Consider the following 20,361-nt stretch of genomic DNA (forward strand, 5'->3'; position numbering starts at 1 on the left):
TGTCGCATGGATTACTGTGACTAAGTCAGAGCATGAGGAGGAGGAGGAGGAGAAGAAAGTGGATTTATACCCCGCCCTTCACTCGGAGTCTCAGAGCGGCTTACAAACTCCTTTCCCTTCCCCTCCCCACAACAGACACCCTGTGAGGTAGGTGGGGCTGAGAGAACTCTTTCGAGAGCTGTCCTTGAATGAACACCTCTGACAGAACTATGGCTTGCCCAAGGTCATCCAGCAGCTGCGAGTGGAGACTCAAACCCGGTTCTCCCAGATTAGAGTCTGTGCACTTAACCACTACGCCAAACTGGCCAATTGCCGCATGGCGTAGATGGAAAAATGCCAGTTTGGCAATATTAGTGACCTGGGCCTGCATAGTTAAGGAGGCATCAGGACTACGCCCAAACTCCTGATGGACTGCGCCAGTGTTAGTGTCTATGCCCCAGCCCTGACGCTCCCACCCTCCCCGGCACAGAACCTCTGTCTTCACTGGATTCAGCCTCAGTCTACTCTTTTTTAATCATCCCACCACAGCCTCCAATCCCTCAGTCAAATTAAGCAGGGTGGTATCTGGGTAGCCGTCCAGTAGCAGACCTCAACCCAAAACTCTGTACCAGCTGGGCAAGGGGGTGCATATAGATGTTGAATCACATCAGGGAGAGGACTGCCCCCTGAGGGACCCTACACATTAAGGGGTACTTAGTTGACATCCTCTCTCCCTGTGCCACCCTCTGTCCCCAACCACGGAGAAAGGAGGAGAGCCACTTTAAGACTACCCCCCGGACTCCTATGTCGGCAAGGCAGTGAGTCAGAAGATTGTAATCAACTATGTCAAACGCTGCTGATAGATCGAGCAACAACAGCAGCTCTGACCTGCCTTGGTCCAGTTGTCTGCAGAGATCTTCTGTCAGGGTGACCAACACTGTCTCCGTCCCGTGGCCAGGACAGAAGCTGGACTGGAATGGGTCCAGTGCTATGAGAGCACCTCTTAACGTTCTTCAGAACATATCTTTTTAAACACAGCTGTTAATTATGTAGGCAACTCCATCCTGCCCCCCCACCAAAGAACTATGCAATGAAGATTCCTAAGCAGAATTTATTGATGCATACTCTCTTCCACAGAAATACACATCTAAGCAACCACATACTGTTTTTGTAATGTGAATTAAGAGTATAATATGCTAGCTGCCTACACTCTGAACTTGCTGTAGTAGTCATCAAGAAGTCTAATCCTTACCTGACTGGGTTATGGATAATGACTCATCAGACCAACTACAGGATACCTCCTGGGATTTTACTGGTAAATGCTGCTGCCCTCTAGCTCTGTGGGTCTGTTTGCTGGACCCTTGTTTTGACAAGGATGTTCTGCTTTTAGAAGGAGACTATCCAAAGGGGGAAGAAAAAGCAATCTACTTGTAAAGCTTGTCTTTAAAAAAAAATAAACAAATCTTGCATTATGGTCTCTAGCACACTAAGTATGGAGAGCATTCTATTGTAATAAACCCTTAGATATACCAAACATGGGGTTGAATGTGGTCAAGATTTCTGTAGTAGATCAAGTTAAGAACTTGGGGGTGCTCCTGGCCTCAAACTTGTTAATGAATCTGTAGGTCACTGCTGTTGCTAAGAGTGTCTTCTTTCAATTGCATCTGGCTCTTAAACTGGCCCCTTATCTAGATTCTGGTGACTGGGCTGCACTGCTCCATACTCTTGTAAACTCCAGATTAAGGATTACTCTTGCATGCTATACATGGGGCTGCCTTTGAAGACATATCAGAAGCATCAACCGGTACAAAATGCTGAAGCAAGGCTCCGCTCTGGAATCAGCTGCTCATCAATCGGTACAAAATGCTGTAGCAAGGCTCCGCTCTGGAATCAGCTGCTCAGATAGGGTAGTTTTGCCGGGTGAGAGAATGACTGCCCCTGCCCCCCATTTTCCACCCTTTATCTATCTGAGCAACTGGGTGTGTGTGTGGAATTCAAGGGCTGAAATGGCATGCAGCAATGTCATGACATAATTTCCATCTGCTTAGCCAGAAGCGATGCTCGAAGTGTTCACCGAAAACTTTATGCTTTCTGCGGCCGAAAGTGATGTAAAAGCCCTGGCAGATGCTCTTATGGTGACTCTCCAACCCCCAAAGATTCCCAGTGGCTGGCAGCCCTATCTTCGGAACATGTAACTCCAGTGTTGTGTTAACTGCATTGGATACTTATTTGCTTCACATGGCCCATTTCAAAGTGCTGGTTGTTACCATTAGAGATCTTCATGTCCCAGGGCTTATCGAACCATACTTATCAAACCATATCTCCCAGGTATGTTTTGCAGACAGCCTCCTCCTTAAGGAACTCTCCCCTATATCATAGATTCTAGGTGACATCCCTCCCCAGGCTCTGCCCTCAGATCTCCAGGAATATTCCAGGTTGCCAATTCTGTCCTGGAATATTCCTGGAGATTTGAGGGCAGAGCCTGAGGAAGGCACAGATTGGGGTGGGATGTCACCTAGAATCTATGACATATTTATTTATTTATTCGATTTATAGGCCGCCCTCCCCGCAAGCGGGCTTAGGGCGGCTAACACAAGGGCACACGTGCCAATATAAAAACATAACAAAAACAAACTAAAACAACAGTTCTAATATACAAATAAAGTGCTTCAAGCTGGTCATGATCTTCAGTTCAAAGATGGTGGGGATGGTATCCAGAATCAAGGATCATAGCACGATATACAATCTCCCTCTCTCCCCTATTGCCCAATTTTCCTTTGACTTCTGACTTCCAAATTCCTACAGCATACCACTCACACCCGCTGTCTCAGCCTTTTCTCACCTCCAGGCTCCATCTGATCTCCTGACCCACTACCATCCGGTTTCTGCACCCACGGAAACTGCTCTTATTTTTTTTTATTTATTTATTTTACATTCTACTTTATATCCCGCTCGAACCCCCTATCCAGGGGTCTCTGAGCGCACAGATCATCACTTGCTCTCACTTGACTCCATTCACCCCTTGGGCTTCTGTTATTCCGTTATCATCTTCCTAAATTCTTCTGCCAGTCTAACAGCTCAAACATCATTTCCACAGGGAAAGCACTTCATCAGCTCTCTCCCCATCGTGGCTCTCTGCTCTTTCCACACTGTCCCCTGGGTGATCTCATCATACTGCATGGCATTCAGGACCCGCTCTACAATAATGAAACCCAGCTCTGCCTTTCCTTCAACTTTCTCCCTCCAGCCATCCCGAGACTCCAGCTGCTGTCCTGTTTGGATGTCTCACTACTGTCTCAAGCTCAGGATGTCCAAGAGTGAACTTCTCATATTTTCCCCAAGTCTAAGTCTCCTTGAACACTCTCCACATCCATTCCCGAGGTTGACCTGGAGTTAATCTGGGCCTTATCCTTCTCTCAGCTTTGTCTGCATGTACAGTCTGTCCCCAGGCCACGCCACTAACAACACACAGTCCTTCCTCTCTGCCCCATCAGAGAAATTCTGCTTCACACTCTGCTCATCTCTCATCTTGATCCCTGCACCTTTCTCCTCTCTGATCTTCTATCATCAGACGTATCCAGCACTCTGCTACCCGAATCTGCCACTTCTCATGTTGCTCTGCTAAGGCAATGGTCATATTTAGATCTCTACACTGGCTTCTTGTTCCCTTCTGGCTCCAACACAAACTCCCCAGCCTTACCTTTAAAACCCTTCATGACCATGCCCCTTTTATCTCTTGCACCTAGACACATTCCTGTCCGTGACCTTCACTCCTTCATCACCTTCAGGCACCAAAAGCCTCCTGCTCCCTACAATAACTCCACCTTTCTCCCTTGTCCTCATGCCCATAATTGCCTCCTGGAACACATGTATGTACATTCTATTGATGTAAAAAAATTTGATTTGCAAGGCCACCCCGAGCCCTACCTGTACGGAAGGCTTGGCGAGCAAATCTAATTTAAGAAATAAATACATACATACATACATAAATGCAGCAATATGCCTAAACCAAGCCCACACTTCAAGAATGGTGACTGGAGAACCTTGTTTCGGCATGGTTTTTAGTACAGTGATGAACAAGTTCACTCACAAGTTTTCCAGGGGAGGCAGAAGATTCAATTTCCTGCACATAAACCATTCCTTCCATAAGCGCAGTATGATCTGGACTTCCCAACTGCCCTTGGACCTCAGAGACCTTTGGTGGGCCAGACTCAACAGCTAGATTCCCCAGTTCTTCTGGGACAGAGCTTCCGTTGTTGAAGCGAGAACAAGGCGGCGCTGAAGAATCTTCTTCATTGGCTGTTTCTGAGATGAAATAGCAGAGTAACAGCAGTCAAGCAAGAACACACCCCCCTTCATGTGCATCTACAACGACTCTATGTCTTTTACCCTCCTAAATCTGACCCCCATTCTTGGATAACACAGACCCATTAGGCAGATATTTTTTTTTAAAAAAAGCACACACAAACATATGAGGGTATTCCAATGCAATGGAATAAAAGTATGAAAACACATTGACTGTTCATAGCACAAACGCATAGCTATAACATGATGGCTTCTGTGATCAATCAACCACCCCAGCATTTAAAAGCAGAGACCCCAGATAGATGTGCATGGTTTTTTTTAATCTTCTGGTGATGTGAACCAAAAAAGGGGTGAGGGGTGAGCAGTAAAAGGTTCCCTACCTCTCAATTTCAAATGCTATATAAACATAGGGCTACTACTGCAGCATTAAACATAAGGCTACTATTGCAGCCTTAAGCATGGGCCACTTAGACCACTCTCACAGAATTTTGCTTTTACTCATCCAGTGTAATCCTAAATGGGAAACCACATTTTAATGAATGTCTCAAATTAACAGTTTAGGAATGCTGTGTGTGTGTTTGTGAGAAACGCCACAGATCTTCTTACTGCAGGAAAACAGTGTATGAAGTAGCACAGATAGAGAGGGGAGAGTTCTGTATATTTCAGTATTCCTTCGCATAGTTATTTACATCGTAAATCTAAATGGATTTCCTTGTAAATAAGTGCCAGAGATACTAGCAGGATATACTCCTGTAATGTATCCAGTCCAGACAAGTCCAGACAAGTCCAGAGACAAATGCAGAGCTTCGCTCCAAGAGACAATGGACTATGCGGATCCAATCAGGGGGCTAGGTTCCCGGCCGAGAGCCTATGGGACTCTCGGCCACTGTAAATAACCTATAGAGAAGTAGGGGTGTGTTTTGGGTGGCGGTTTCTCGGGGGATATAAGACGGCCTGCGAGCCGGCCAAAGTCGTCTTGTTCCTGATCGAATAAAGTACGCTTTGCTGAAATCACTCTCCGTCTGCGAACTTTTCAACTCCCAAGCAGGATCACAGGCAAAATCCCTCTAATAGAAACCCAAGGTTGCAGGAGGTCAGTGCATGGGTCTTGCCCACATAGCTGGCACCGCACTGAATGTTGCCTAGGGCTTCAGTTTCCCTTTCTCAGGCTTCCTTTCATTGCTGCTACCTTTCTGATCATGCTGGTCCCCTGCTGCCATTTTGTTTGCTTTTGTTTCCAGCAGTTTTTTGTCCCAAGCAGCCAAGGCATGTCTCTCTATTTGACATATCTCTGCTTCTTCTGTATCTAGACGGCATTTCCACTGCAGCAGTTCTTCAGCATGCTGGCGCCGTTGCATCAGTTTTTGCTCTCGTTTTGTTAAGAATCTGGCAAAACAAAGCATTAAGAAATCAATCACCCACACCAAAAGCTGTAGCAGCAAGATACCTTAACCTGTATTCAAGATAGGGTAAAACGTAATGACTACTCATGGAATATAAGCAACTCAAGCTTCTTTCATCAGTGTACCCCATTGCTAAGAGGTCATGGTCTAATTAATGGTATAACTCTCTGGGAAACAGCTGATGAGTTGACATGCATCCACCTTCATCAGTACGAATTTTCTTTCCACTGTCCCAAGTTATAAGAGGTTAAAGTAATCAAAGGCATTATTAAATAGGAGTCCCCTGACAATTTAAAGATTAACAACATTTATTCAGAGGTCACTTTGTCAGATGCTTATTCAACTGGTAGATCCATTTATACCCAAAACTAAAGACCACACAAAGACAGGGAAGAGGGGGTTATTACAAAGAGAAGGCCCAGTTTATATCTATGTCATGAGAATACAATGGGTTCCTATGCCATTTATCACAATATCGGTAAAGGATTCAGTTCAGAAGATTTCCATCACATACTAAATATATGTGACACATGAAATAACTTGAACCACTGACAATTTCTCCACAGTAAAGCAGCTGTGAACCCATAACCTTGGAAACAGGTACAAGTAACCTTTTCTGGGGCATCAGAAACTATATTTCTTTTCCCTTTCTGTAGGTTGGGATCCAAAGAGCTCCATATGTGTGCTTGAAAGACTTTCCTGCATGCATGCACTGGAAGGAGCACCCCCTTTCTAGTTATGATGGCAGCCTGTTGCATGGTATTGGCTGCCTCTTCAGAGACTTCCCCAGTTTTCAGAGATATTTTTGATGGTCTGGCAGAGGGTTAAAAAATACCAGTGTACGTATGAAAACCTGGTGCATATTCCAAAGTTCTGCTAATGTAATTTTACAGACTGCCTAAAAAATTAAGAACCCATTTCTTATGCCTGAAAGTTTCACAATAAAAAGATAACCTCAACCAATATAAATTAAAATAGTTACTTCTTGTCCACCCGGCTGTGCATTTTCTTTAATTTCTGCATGATACTATGGGTCTCACTGCTAGAGGCAGAAGAAGGGCTGCAGGTCTCTGCATCCACTGGCAGTGGGCTGGGAGAATGAGTTCGTTTTGCATCACCTTCACTGCAGGGCTCCTGTCAAAAAAGTCAAGCAATATCAACAACGAGAGGCATCACGTTACGCCAGTTCCTAGTGCTGACGTTCAGCTACTCAAATGGAAAAATGAAAATGCATACAAATGAAACACAGTTATTTTATGGGAAACTAGTTTCCACACAGCTGAAGCACCAACATCTGCTGTGAGCTGGAAAAATGTATGGAATTGTTTAAGAATTGTCATGTTTTAAAATTTCCCACGTATCAATTATTCTCCTTTAATCAATATCTTTAGCCTGAATAAAGTGCTACCTAGGTTTATTAGGCTTGCCTCCCCGCATACTGTCCAGCCTACCAGTTAAGATCTTCTTTTAAAGCCCTGCTGTTTGTACCTTCACAGGCAGGACAGATGCTGACCAGAGACAGGGCTTTTTCAGCAGTGGCACCTTGCCCCAGGAGCCCTTAAGGCTCACCTGATGCCCACCTTACTGTCCTTTAGGTGTCAGGCTAAAACAGTTCTTTCTGCCAAAGGGTTAACTGAGGGGTATCCTCTTTTAAAGTCATTTCATTTTTACCTTGAGGACTGTTTTGGGCTGCTGAATTCTGTTTTATGATATTTTTATGACTTGCTTTATGTTTATGTTTATGATGATCTTCTTACAGGTCACTTATAGAATTAATCTTGCTCAAAAGATCAGACAGAGAGTTTTCAATTTCATTTATTTATTTTCAAAAATTACAGCTCTCCTTTCTGTTCCAGATAATGTTCATTTTTTAAAATTGAGAACTGCAGCGGCACAAAGGACATTAACAAGATACTGCTGCAGTGCACCTTACCAGCTTATTTTCCACTGCAGATTTCAGTTTTTCTTGCAGTTTAGTAGTAGTTTGGCATATTCGCTGTATCTCTTCCTGCTGCTTGAGGATCAGTTGTCTCTCTTTCTGGGCAGCCTTATTAGCCTCCTGAAGACACTTAATTTCTGCCTGTACAAGTAAGTACAATAAAACAAAACAAAAAGGAGTAGCAACATTCTCATCTTCACAGGTTTACTGCTTGCTCATTTCCACCTTCTCATTTTTTTTTGTTCTTCATCTACTCTTCGGCAGATTCTTCCCCATCAACTGTTCCTTTTATTCTCCGAATAAATGTGCTCCTGGGAGCTTCTTCAAGAGCCACAAGCCTTTCAGTGCTCTTGATGTGTCACGCTTTGGCATCATACAGCGCCAGCTCAGCTTTGCCTCTCAACCACACTGGCTCAGACCTCAACGACCAGCAGCAGTATCTCAGTTTGACAGAAGTTAGGCTTCAAATAGGAATGTCAAGTCTGCTGCTTCAGTGGGAGCAGCTGGGCAGCAGGAGGAAAATGAGATGGAGATGGGGGAGGGGCGATCACAGGCAACAACATGACAACATCACTTCCAGTGCATCCAGAAGTAACATCAGTGCATTGCTGGCAATGCCCTAGCATTTGGCCAAAACTCAGTGGTTAAACAGCAGACATTTGGCCAAATGCTAAAGCATCACCAGCAATGTGATGAGGACGTCACCGCTGGTCACACCTGGAGGGATATCAGTAGAGCTTTGGCCGAATGCTGGAGTGTCTCCAGCGATGGCTGTATGTTGCCAGCAAGGAGGGCCCTGCTACCGGTGAATTCCCTGCTGGTTGCCAGCAGTGCTCCCTCTCTACGCTGTGGAGTCAAGCTCGCAAAAATTCTACTTTGTGAGCTTCTGGCATAAAAGTTGTAAGCCAGCGATTTGGCTGCTGCGTAAATTCGTTTGCTCTGGAGCCCTCCTTCCTGAGCTAAGACAAAACAGTGTGAGCCGGAGGCTAAGAAACTGTGAGCTAGCTCACACTAACTCGGCTTAGGGGACCACTGGTTGCCAGCCCTGTGCTGGCAACCCTAGCTTCACAGCAGTTTTTACCTTTTCCTGCTGGAGCTTCAGAATCAGGCCACGCTGCCTCTTCCAGATAGGTGGCATCTTGTCATCCTCTCCTTTGTCTCTCAAGTGCCTAGGAAAATCAACAGCAGAAGAATTTCACATTTTCAACAGAATAGCTTGCACCAGTTCAGGGCAGGGCAACACTTTTATTCTGAGAGTTTAAAAACACACAGACTGGAATCCCAGCTCTAAGAAGATACACATAGCTGTCCAAGCACATAAAAATATCTGCAACAATGCAATGCGCTGCAGTACCCAGTGCAAGTAAAGTGTTGCAGGTCCAACCAGTGATTTCTTGTGTCTGTGGTAGCCCTGTTCTAACAGGTAACTATCGAAGATGAGAGGAGTGGGTTTGCAGTGGTGCAGAGAGTTCCACAAAAAGCTGGTTGGTTTTAAGAGAATGCAACCTGGCACTTTGTAAGCTATCTGATAGGCTGATTCAGTCATACCTTGTCTTGTCCTTTCCTTGTCTCGCCCTCCCATTTTCTAGCCAGGGAAAAGCTCAGTGCAATACCCCTTCTACATAGCTGTCAATGTCAGCTGTTCTTGGTAGTGTACAAGCAACAACTCATTTGAGAGTAGAGGCTCTTAGTACACCGTATCGTTCAGGATTGGACCACATCTCTTTGCAGTCATAGCGGTTCAAAGGATCAAAGCATGGAGACTCTCTAGAGCAGGGTTAAAGGTAAAGGTTCCCTTGCTTGAAAGCCAGTCGAATCCGACTCTAGGGTTGTGGGGCTCATCTCAGTTTCAAGGCCAAAGAGCCAGCGCTGTCCGAAGACATTTCCGTGGTCATGTGGCCGGCATGACTAAACACCGAGGCGCATGGAGCGCTGTTACCTTCCCACTGAAGTGGTACCTATTTATCTACTTGCAATTTCTTGCTTTCAAACTGCTAGGTTGGCAGGAGCTGAACTCCATGACTGCTTGCCAGGACCGGCAAAGTTATTGCATCCATTAGATTTTTGTCCCATCCCTCCTCCAAGAACCTTCAGTTGGTGCACATGGCTCTCTCCTCACTTGATCATCACAGCTGTGCTTTGATGTATGCCTGTTCATTGTAAGGGGATTCTCTTACATTGTGCTTCCAATTAAATCTCCCTCCCCTTTTCTCCAAGACCTTTATGGTAGTGCAGAACTTGAAACTTGGTGGTTTAGGTGCTAGTCCAACTCTCCGACTGTTATACTACACTGGCTCCTAGTCATCAGTTGGTGACAAAGGGCTTCACAAATACCAAGCACTTGGAGGTCTTTGTATCATCAACTAAGGGGGCTGTGGATTGAACGTGCTTCCCAAAAGATTCCCCCTCAAGAGTCAGATGGCCTTTTACAAAATGCACACAACAGTACAATAGTACAATAAAGTCATCTGACATGTGCAGGTGAATTAATTGCTTCTTTTTCTTACAAATGAAAACCTGAAGCAAAACTTTTATTTATATCTTGATTACATTTATCTGGATCCTAGTGGCCCTGGCAAAGTTACTTCAATACCAGTGCTCACTCATGGGTACAAGATGACCAACCCTGCTCCAGAGCAGCACTTCCTGATAAATCACTGTGAAAAACACAACTGTGTTTAGTTGTTCTTTCATGGCAATCCGACATTTGTAGGAGGAGGCTGGAAACAAAATTTGGCAGAGTTGAACGGCTTAATATAAATCCCCAGGATGGAACACTAGTATTACAAACTATCATGTTTTCCGAGATTCTCATACTTTTCTTGGAGCTCTAGCCAGGCTAACTCAGCCTTGGTCTTCTCTTTCAGTGCTTTCTTGCGCAACTGGAGAAGCGAGGACTGATGAGCTGCCCGCATTTCTTCTTCTTTCATGTATTGCCGCACCATTTCCATTGTGAATTTGGAAAAACTGTTTTGACCTCCTGAGAATGGCAGGCTCAGCTCCTGAAACAAGAACATAGTTCACAGTGTTAATTCTCATAGTGCAACCTGGAATCCTTTTATTTTTGCCATATATCAAAGTGAGACAAGATTGCCCTTAATAACGCAAGCGATGTCAGTGGAGGGGCATGCCCCTCCATTTGACAAATATCCTAACACTGTAGAATGGGAATCTGTCAAAAAGCCCATTTTGGGCATAAGTGAACATTTGTGTTTTGAAACACTTCCTGATATCTGTAGGGGATTTTCTTGTTAGCAAAGCTAGTGCTCCTGTCAAACCCTGGTTGACCCATAGAAAGCAGAGATGGCATGGCTAGTGGTGATAATTGCTTCTGAGCACCCTCTCTCCTCTGGCAGAACACAGAGAATATTCCGTGGTTTACTGAGGTGCTCAGAGTGATGAAACTTCTAGGGAGATGGTTGGAGTGCAAGTGGAGGAAAACTTAGAAGGAATGCAACAGAGCATGAGTGAGAGCACCTCATATCAGTTACTTTGACAGAGATGGAGGCAAAGTGGGCTCACTGCTCTGTCATTGTTTTCTGGGTTGTGAGACGGCTTGAATTTCAGAGCCCAGAGGATGAACACATGAAGTTGTGCCAAGTTAGACCACTTGTCTATCAAAATAGGCATTGCCTCTCTGATTGGAAGCAACTCTGCAGGGTCTTTGGTAGAGGTCTTTCACATCACCTACTACCTCATGCTTTTTAACCAGAAATGTTAGGAACTGAACCTGAGATCTTTTGCATGCAAAGCATACACTCTGACACTAAACCATCCACTGCTACAGTTTTCTGTTATAGACATGGGCTCTGCAGTTAATTCAATTCAATCTCAGTATGTGCTGGAGTGCAATCTGACATCAGGTTTATGGATGACTTTCGCCTGCTGAAGTGATGATGAAGTGGACAAACTGATTCTAAGTGTGCAGCCCACCCTGGTTAGCATGTGACTCTTGCCCCTCTTGGCTGATATTTCTGATCTGTGTTGGGCTTGTCAAGTGGTCCAGGACATTATAAATACCTTTCTGATGGGGAGTGGTCATGCCTGGTACATTGAAGGAGGTGGTCATGAGACCCCTTCTGAAGAAGGGGTCCCTGGGCTTGAGCAACCTTGCCTCCAGCTGTCCAATGGCCAATATTACAATCCTGGGCAGGGTGCTTACAACTTCAGATGGTCTTTGAAGGAACAGATTATCTGAAAACATTTCAGTCCTGGTTGAGGCATAGATTTGAGATGGTTGCTCTGACTGACAGTGGGAGTGCATCCTTGCTTGTTGTCTTGAATCTTTCAGCAGCTTCTGAGACCATTAGCCATAATATCCTTCTGGCTGGCCACTTTCAGAAGGTGATATTGGAAAACAACAATTGGACTCCATTATATTGATGCTACGGCACCCCATACGGGTTAACTTTGTCCCCAATGCTACTTAACATTTACACAAAACCATTGAGAGAGATCATCTAAGGCTTTGGAGTAAGGCATCAATAAGGTGATTTATTTCACCTATAGTCAGAAAATATGGGCTAAAGGGCTCTTTTTGTAGCAGGAACTCCTTTGCATGTTAGGCCACCCCCCCTAATGTAGCCAATCCTCCAAGAGCTTACAGAGCTCTTCTTACAGGGGCTACTGTAAGCTCTTGGAGGATTGGCTACATTAGGGGTGTGTCACTTAATATCCAAATGAGTACCTGCTACAAAAAGAGCCAGCATGAAATGAAGCAGAACAGCAGCTCACAGAATTCTGTGAAGACAACAAGATGTTCATTGCGAACACATGTTTCAGGTAACCAAACAGACCATTGCATACATGGACATCAACAGATGGGCAATATATAAATTAAATAGATTACATAACCGGAACCAGAAGATGGAGAAGCTCTATTCTATCTGTTAAATAAGACCAGGAGCTGATTGTGATACAGACCATGAATTATTAATATCAAAAATTAGAACAAAGCTGAAGAAAAACACCAAAATATTCATAATGCCAAAATACAATCTAAACAACATTCCAGAAGAGTTTAGAAACAACAGATCTGCATTACTAAGTTCAAGTGAATGGGAACTGGAAGAACTATGAGTATAAAGCAAAGATGTTATCAAGGAAGAATGCATACAGACTATTCCTATAGCCAAAAGAAATAAAAAGCCTTGATGGATGATTGATGAAGCTCTTAACACTGCTAATAACAGATAAGAAGCAAAAGTAAAAGGTGACAGAAATAGAATCAGAAGTCTAAATTTAGCTATCAGTGACTGGCAGGTAGGGACAAAGAGAACTATTATAATAACCAGTGTAAAGAAACAGAAGAGAACAAAAAGGAAGAACAAGAGATCTGTTCCACAAGATCTAAGAAATCAAGAGAAAAATTAAAGCATGTTTAGGCATGCTGAATGATCATAATGGAAATACACCGACTAAACAGATAAATAAAGTTAAAGTTTCAATAACCTTTAATGGCATAAAATATAATAAAATATAGAGATGATCTTACATAGATAAAAGTCAAAATGCGAGTGGTACTGTCCAGATAAAACAATAAAATAATATCAAAGAATAGCAGCACATGAGGACAAAATTAATCAAATATTCTCTGCCCTAACCTTAGAAACATGATTACCCCTACGCAACACAATAGCCAGATACTCAGCCACCAGTTCCATCAGTTTGATGGATTTATCAGTGAGTAAATACTAATTCTCTCTGGGAAGCCAGTAATGTTGGAAATAACAGGATCAAGAAGTTGTTGATGAAGCTTACAATGTGTGGGACAGCGAAGTAAAACATGAGAAACTGAGTCAGGTTCCAGTGAGCAATAAACTGAAGAGCTATACAGAAGAAAGGATAACAAATTCCTTCTACAAAAAGCCTTTTGAAGAAGAACCTCCAATTTTAGAAAGTGAGGTGAAAGCCACACTCAAGGCAATTGGGAGAACAAATCCCCAAATCCAACATCAACAAAGTTATTCCAAGCCACAGAAGCAGAGTCCATAAAAATCTTAACAAGAATATGCTAACAAATATGGAAAACAAAACAATGGCCCACAGACTGGAAATGCTCAGTCTACATTCCAATTCCAAACAAAGGAGACATCAAAGACTGCAGCAATTATCAGACCATTACATTAATTTCTCATGCAATAAAGTGATGCTCAAAATCTTACAACAAAGACTGTTACAATATATGGAATGAGAAATTCCAGATGTTCAAGCTGGATTCATAAAAGAAAGAGGTACTAGAGATCATATTGCAAATTTACGGTGGTCACTGGAGTAAATGAAAGAATTACAGAAGAAAATCAGTTTATGTTTCACAGATTACGACAAAACCTTTGACTGTGTAGATCATGACAGGCTATGGTTGGTTTTAAAATAAATGGGTTTGCCACAATATCTGATTGTTTTCATGCACAAGAGGCTACTATTAGGACAGAATATGGAGAAGGAATGGTTTCCAATGAGCAAAGGTGTCAGACAAGGATGCATTTTATCTCCCTATCTCTTCAATCTATGCAGAACATATAATATGGAAAACTGGATTAGATTTAGATGAAATTGTTGGAAGGAACATTAGCAGTCTGAGGTATGCAGATTACACCACATTACTGGCAGAAAATAGTGGACTTGAAACAACTACTGATGAAGATTAAAGCAGGAAGTGCCAAAACAGGATTACAGCTGAACATCAAGAAGATAAAAGTAATGACAGCTAAGGATTTACACAACTTTAAGGCTAACAATGAAGAAATAAAAATTATTAAAGATTTTCTACTCTTTGGCTCCGTCATCAACCGAAAGGGAGACTGCAACCAAGAAATGAGAAGGAGTCTGAGACTAAGAAGAGCAGCCAATGAAGGAGCTAGAAAAGATCCCTAAGTGATAAAGAATGTGTCACCAGTGATCAAGATCAAGATCATTCATACCACAGTATTCCCCATTACTATGTGGTGTGAAAGTCGGACAATGAAGAAAGCTGAACAAAAGACAAATCATTTGAAATATGGTGTTTGGACCACCAAAAAGTGGGTTCTAGATCAAATCAAGCCTGAACTCTCCCTAGAAGCTAAAATGACCGATCTGAGGCCATCTTACGTTGGCCACATTATGAGAAGACAAGACTCACTGGAAAAGACAATATTGCTAGGAAAAGTTGAAGGCAGCAGGAAAAGAGGAAGACCCAACATGAGATAGACTGACTGAATAAAGGAAGCCACGGCCCTCATTTTGCAAGACCTGATTAAGGCTGTTAATGATAGGATGTTTTGGACATCATTAATTTATACCATCGCCATAAGTCAGAAGTGACTTGACAACATTTAACACACACACACACACACACACACACACACACATATATATCAAAATAATAATAAAATACATAATAAAATATATGTACAAAACAAACAAACAAATCCTTGGTCATTAAAAACTAACCAGAAGAGTCCCAAACATATGAGGGCACAAAATATTGAATACTTGCCTTGACAGATAAGGGCATCTTTCTAGAAGACGCTTCCTGATCAGGATAGCCATGGTGACTGTGTTTCTTCAAGCTGATCCGTCGGTGACTCTCAGAGGGTAGCAACGACCGGAAGGACTTCTCTTCCATCTCATCTTCTGTCATGGAATCAAATTTCAGGGAATATTCTGTTGCAACAGAAGTTGAATCTGAAGAGGAAGTCCAAAAGATTTATTCTCAAGGGAAAGCCAGAAAGGCCGTGAAGCAGGTTTTGTCCCTATGCAGGAACAGACAGCTTAACAAGCGAGCAATCTGTGTAAGGGTTCCTTAAGTCAATGGCCCAAACTGTATTGTGCAAGTGTGAATAACTGCACAATGCAATAGCAAACTAGCTGGCTTGTGTGTGGATAACAAAAGCCACACAATGGAGCCACCCACACAAAAGGTGAGATCTCTACCAACAAAAGGGGCTCCTCAGGCATCAAGAAAAATATGTCTCTGTAAATTAATTAAATGAGTAAGAGTGGGAAAAGCCTGCTGAGACATAAACATGCCCCCAAAGCAATGGAATGTTGAGACCAGTGAGCATTAGTTAAAGAAAGGGGGGGGAGAAATCAGCTGGCTCAAGATCCCGAGCATCTATTGAATTCCAGAGGGGTTGGAATTTTGAGGGGTGGGATTTTCAGATTGCTTCTGTCCTCCTGTGATTCCCATCTTGTCAGATACAGGGTCCTAATTAGGGCCAAGCCTTCCTTGCGTCTTCCTTTCAGTTTACACAATACCGTAGAGGCTAACTCAATGTTTTAAATTTTAAAAAATCTAATGGTTTCCAGAAAAATGAGAGAACAATCAGCTAGCCAGTGGCTCACAGCCAGTGCCCCGTGTGGCAAACCAAATGGTATGGTGGCTGATCCTGCATTGGCTTTTCCCTCCATTGTTTTACCAAACCCATGTTGGAACAGAAAAGGTACAGCTGAAAACCACATTCAAATACTCCGGGGCAATGCCGTACTGTACTGATTGCAAAGTTGCCTCTGAACGGCCATAAATCTATACAGGAGGTACCATAAAACTTGATGATCAAAGAAACGGAAAGCGGGCATGCAGTCTAGAGGGTACCATAAAAGCCAGTGATCAAAGAAAGTGACAGCAGCATGCAATGCAGAGGCGAATTTCTGTTCCAACATGGGCTTGGTAAAGCAATGGAGGGAAAAGCCAGTGCAGAATCAGTAGTGTCAGATATGAGGCAAAAATTGCCAAAAAGTAATTTAGGATACCCTGCACATGCAGACACAAATGAAACAGCCAGAGAAAAGTTTTACCACTTGTTATATGTTTTCTGCATGAGCCGGTCACAAACACCATTGATAGAGGCAGGGACAGAACACAAATAGTCTTTTAGCAGTGCTCATCTGAGTACTCACCTCTCTCGTCTGGGATGGATGGAATGCTATTAGTCTGCAGGGAATTGTTCACAGCTGTCAGACCTTCTTTCTCAATAGAACTGTTTGATTTTTCATGATGGGAAACTTCTTTGGTCTCCTTGGGAAATGGAACAGATGGACTTTCCTGGTGACTGCTGCTGCTTCATAAACAGGTATAACAGAAGAACACGGATGAATTACTAGGACTGTAAAGACAAGACTGAAGAAAATCGTAGAGGGATGGCCAAAGAACATATGTCTATTATCATATCCTTGGGCTGGCTTCTCTTGCAGCCTCGTTTAAATGAGGCTCCATGAGGAGCCAGCCTGAAGCTGTGCAGGCAAATAGTGATCCTCTCCATGACAGCACAGCTGATCCTTGGGCTGGTTTCTACTGCAGCCCCCTTTAAACGAGGCCACTTGAGGAGCCAGGCCAAAGCGATCTGCTCCCTGCCAGCACAGCTGATCGTCCGACGGTCTTCTGCAGTCCATTTAAACGTTAAAGGGACTGCAGTAGTAGCCTGACAAACAGCTGAGAGGCGGGAGGAATCTGTTCCAGCCTTTGCACTGTTTTCCGGATCTACCGGTAATTCCTGAACATATCAGGGATCCCCCCCCCCCAAAAAAAATACCAGATGCCGAAATTTACCAGAAAAAAACCAATGAGGTATTTTTCGGGTATATTTTTGGTTTGGGGTAGATCTGAACATACACCCCCAAGACAAACTAAAACAGGGTAGCCTACACAAGCTGTGATTTGGCAGCTACATATAGTATGGCCTATCAGAAGCTTAACAACACCCAAGTCCTGTTCCAGGCAGAGATCTAAAGGAATTTTATTACGCCTTTGGTGGGCTACCAAACATGGCATGAGATATATTTGAAGGCTTGCATCCTATCACTCTACAAAGCCAAGTTTGAAGCCTTTTTCCTGTCCAAGGAACATTCCTCCAACATGTGATTCTTCTGTTGGTGGAAGAGCTACTTCTGTAGAATGAAAGCTCTTTGGGACAGAGGAAGGCTTCAAATTTGGTTGAGCTGAATGGTAGAACAGAAAACAAAAACTGTATGGCTCTGGACTAGAAGAAAAACCATGACACTCACCACCCTACTGGAACCTTTGTCTGAGTAAAGTTTCATTGAAATGAATGGATGTTCTAAAACAGTGCCCAATAGTGCTCTTATACAGTTCCCATTCACTATGGGACATCATGCCTGAAAATTCTCCCTCTGAGCGAAGGACATCTTGTTGGGTGTTTCCCACCCTTTCCTTAGGGAGGCAGGAACCAAAACTTCACTTCCTGTCCTCTAGGTGGGACACGACCCTCAACTCAGTTTTGTTCCTGCCTCAGTAGGGAGAGCAGCAATCTGTTGGCACTTGTGCCTTTTTTCCAACTATTTTTCCAACTGTTTTTTTCTTCAAATTGTATCCTATTCTCTACTACACTGATTCCTAAACTGTTATTCCCTTCTCCTCTACAACTTTAATCCCACCACCTCCTCAACCTTCCACCTTTCTCTTTTCCCGCCCGACACTCCAACTGGGGCATGTCGGAACAGGATGATTCGGAGGGCTTCTTCTCAGACTCTGAGAGGGGAGAAGCCTTAACACCGGCGCAAGGAGAACCAAAGAGGGGGAAAGACATGTCTTCCACCCCCACTCCTGCAGCTAGTGTGTCGGCACCGAAAGACAAACGCGCCAAAAAGGCAGGATAAAATATTTAGATCAATCAATCAATCAAATAAAAGAATGCTGCTGATGTGGTGCTACTGGAAGGGTGCAGCCAGACAATCCTTTGGCAGGCCCTTTCAGCATGACCCAAAGATAAAGTTATGGATCCTTTGTAAACACGAGAAGAAATTCATAATATTTGAATTTTATAAATAAAACTATGGGGAGAAGATAATACTAACACTATTTATAGTAGACATAAAAAAAGTGCAGAAAAGGGCAACTCGAATGATAAAGGGGTTGGAACACTTTCCCTATGAGGAAAGGTTAAGGCGCTTAGGGCTCTTTAGCTTGGAGAAACGACGACTGAGGGGTGACATGATTGAGGTTTATAAGATTATGCATGGGAAAGAGCAGGTAGAGAAAGAGGTACTTTTCTCCCTTTCTCACAATACAAGAACTCGTGGGCACTCCATGAAATTGCTGAGCGGTCGGGTTAGAACGGATAAGAGGAAGTACTTCTTCACCCAAAGAGTGATTAACACTTGGAATTCACTGCCACAGGAAGTGGTGGCAGCTACAAGCATGGACGGCTTCAAAAGGGAATTAGATAAGCATATGGAGCAGAGGTCCATCAGTGGCTATTAGCCACAAGGTATAGATAGGGACTCTGGGGCAAGTGATTCTCTGTCATCTTGGTGCTTGGGGGGGTCAACAGTGGGAGGGCTTCTAATGTCCTGGCCCCACTGGTGGACCTCCTGATGGCACTGGTATTTCTAGCCACTGTGTGATACAGAGTGTTGGACTGGATGGGCCTTTGGCCTGATCCAACATTGGCATCTCTTATGTTCTTATGTTCTTAACAACTAATCTAACAACTAATATTCATGTTGCATGAGGCATTATCTGAATATCTTTATTAACCTACCAATTAAAATTGTTACTTGCTACAGGCTTCATCACCCTAATGAAGTTGGGAGGAAGTGAACTTTCCTATGCAGCAGGATAATTCTTTGGAAGGTTTTCCTATGTCATATTTTTCAAGTGTTTGGAATGGACATCTTAGAGACTGAATTTTACTTTTGGTTTATATGTAGTTGTCTATGTATTATATCTTATTTACATTTACTATTATATTTGGGATAAAGCACACTTATAACCTTTATAATTATATAAGTTTAATTATTTATTACATATTTTTGCATGGTATAACCTTGTTTAAGTTAACTATTCATAGCTGTTCCCCCTGTCTACATAACCACCTAGGGGTTGGCAACTCTAGCCTACTCTCTTTCTGGATGCATTTCACCAACAGCATATAGCCTCATCCTGTCCCAGATCCTAAACTGACATATTAAAAAAATTCTTTAAGCTGTTAGAATGACTGATACTTGTTATTGTTGTTGTTCAGTCGCACAGTCGAGTCCAACTCTTCACAACTCCATAGACCACATCACACCAGGCCCTCCTGTCTTCTGCTGTCCTCCGAAGTTTGCTCAATTTCAGGTTTGTTGCATCGATAACTCTGTCTAACCATCTCATCCTTTGCTGTCCCCTTCTTCTTTTACCTTCAATCATTCCCAGCATCAGGGTCTTCTCCAATGAGTGCTCCCTTCTCATTTGGTGGCCAAAGCATTTGAGCTTCAGCTTCAGTATCTGGCATTTCAGGGAACCGTCAGGGTTGATTTCCTTTAGGATCAACTGATTTGATCTCCTTGCAGTCCAAGGGACTCTCAAGAGTGTTCTCCATCACCATAATTCAAAAGCATCTATTCTTTGGCGGTTGGCCTTCCTTACAGTCCAACTCTCACACCCATACATTACTACAGAGACTACCATCGCTTTGACTATACGAACTTTTGTTGGCAGAGTGATGTCTCTTTATTATACTACCTAGGTTTGCCATAGCTTTCCTCCCAAGGAGCAGGAGTCTTCTAATTTCATGGCTGCAGTCACCATCTGCAGTGATCCTGGATCCCAGGAGCGTGAATTCTGTCACTGCTTCCAAGACTTCCCCTTCTATTTGCCAAGGAGTGATGGGGCCAGATGCTATGATCATAGTTTTTTTGATGTTGAGTTTCAAGCCAACTTTTGCACTCTCCTCTTTCACCCTGAACAAGAGGCTCTTTAGGTCCTCTTCACTTTCTGCCATTAGAGTGGTATCGTCCACATATCTGAGG

General features: G+C 43.3%; 1 protein-coding gene across 1 annotated transcript in view; it reads right to left on the bottom strand.

Moving 5' to 3' along the window:
* LOC107120708 (centrosome-associated protein 350-like) overlaps nt 1-20,361 on the bottom strand; it is an 88,538-nt gene that overhangs the window by 14,885 nt on the left and 53,292 nt on the right. The window contains 10 exon segments of the mRNA XM_015423478.1: nt 1,232-1,376; nt 4,070-4,284; nt 5,474-5,670; nt 6,670-6,821; nt 7,621-7,767; nt 8,708-8,795; nt 10,444-10,628; nt 11,503-11,511; nt 15,113-15,294; nt 16,510-16,670. Of these exon segments, the coding sequence (XP_015278964.1) occupies nt 1,232-1,376; nt 4,070-4,284; nt 5,474-5,670; nt 6,670-6,821; nt 7,621-7,767; nt 8,708-8,795; nt 10,444-10,628; nt 11,503-11,511; nt 15,113-15,294; nt 16,510-16,670 (1,481 nt within the window).

Source organism: Gekko japonicus, unplaced genomic scaffold (assembly GCF_001447785.1).
Source record: "Gekko japonicus isolate JY-2015 unplaced genomic scaffold, Gekko_japonicus_V1.1 scaffold2421, whole genome shotgun sequence".
Classification (NCBI taxonomy): Eukaryota; Metazoa; Chordata; class Lepidosauria; order Squamata; family Gekkonidae; genus Gekko; species Gekko japonicus.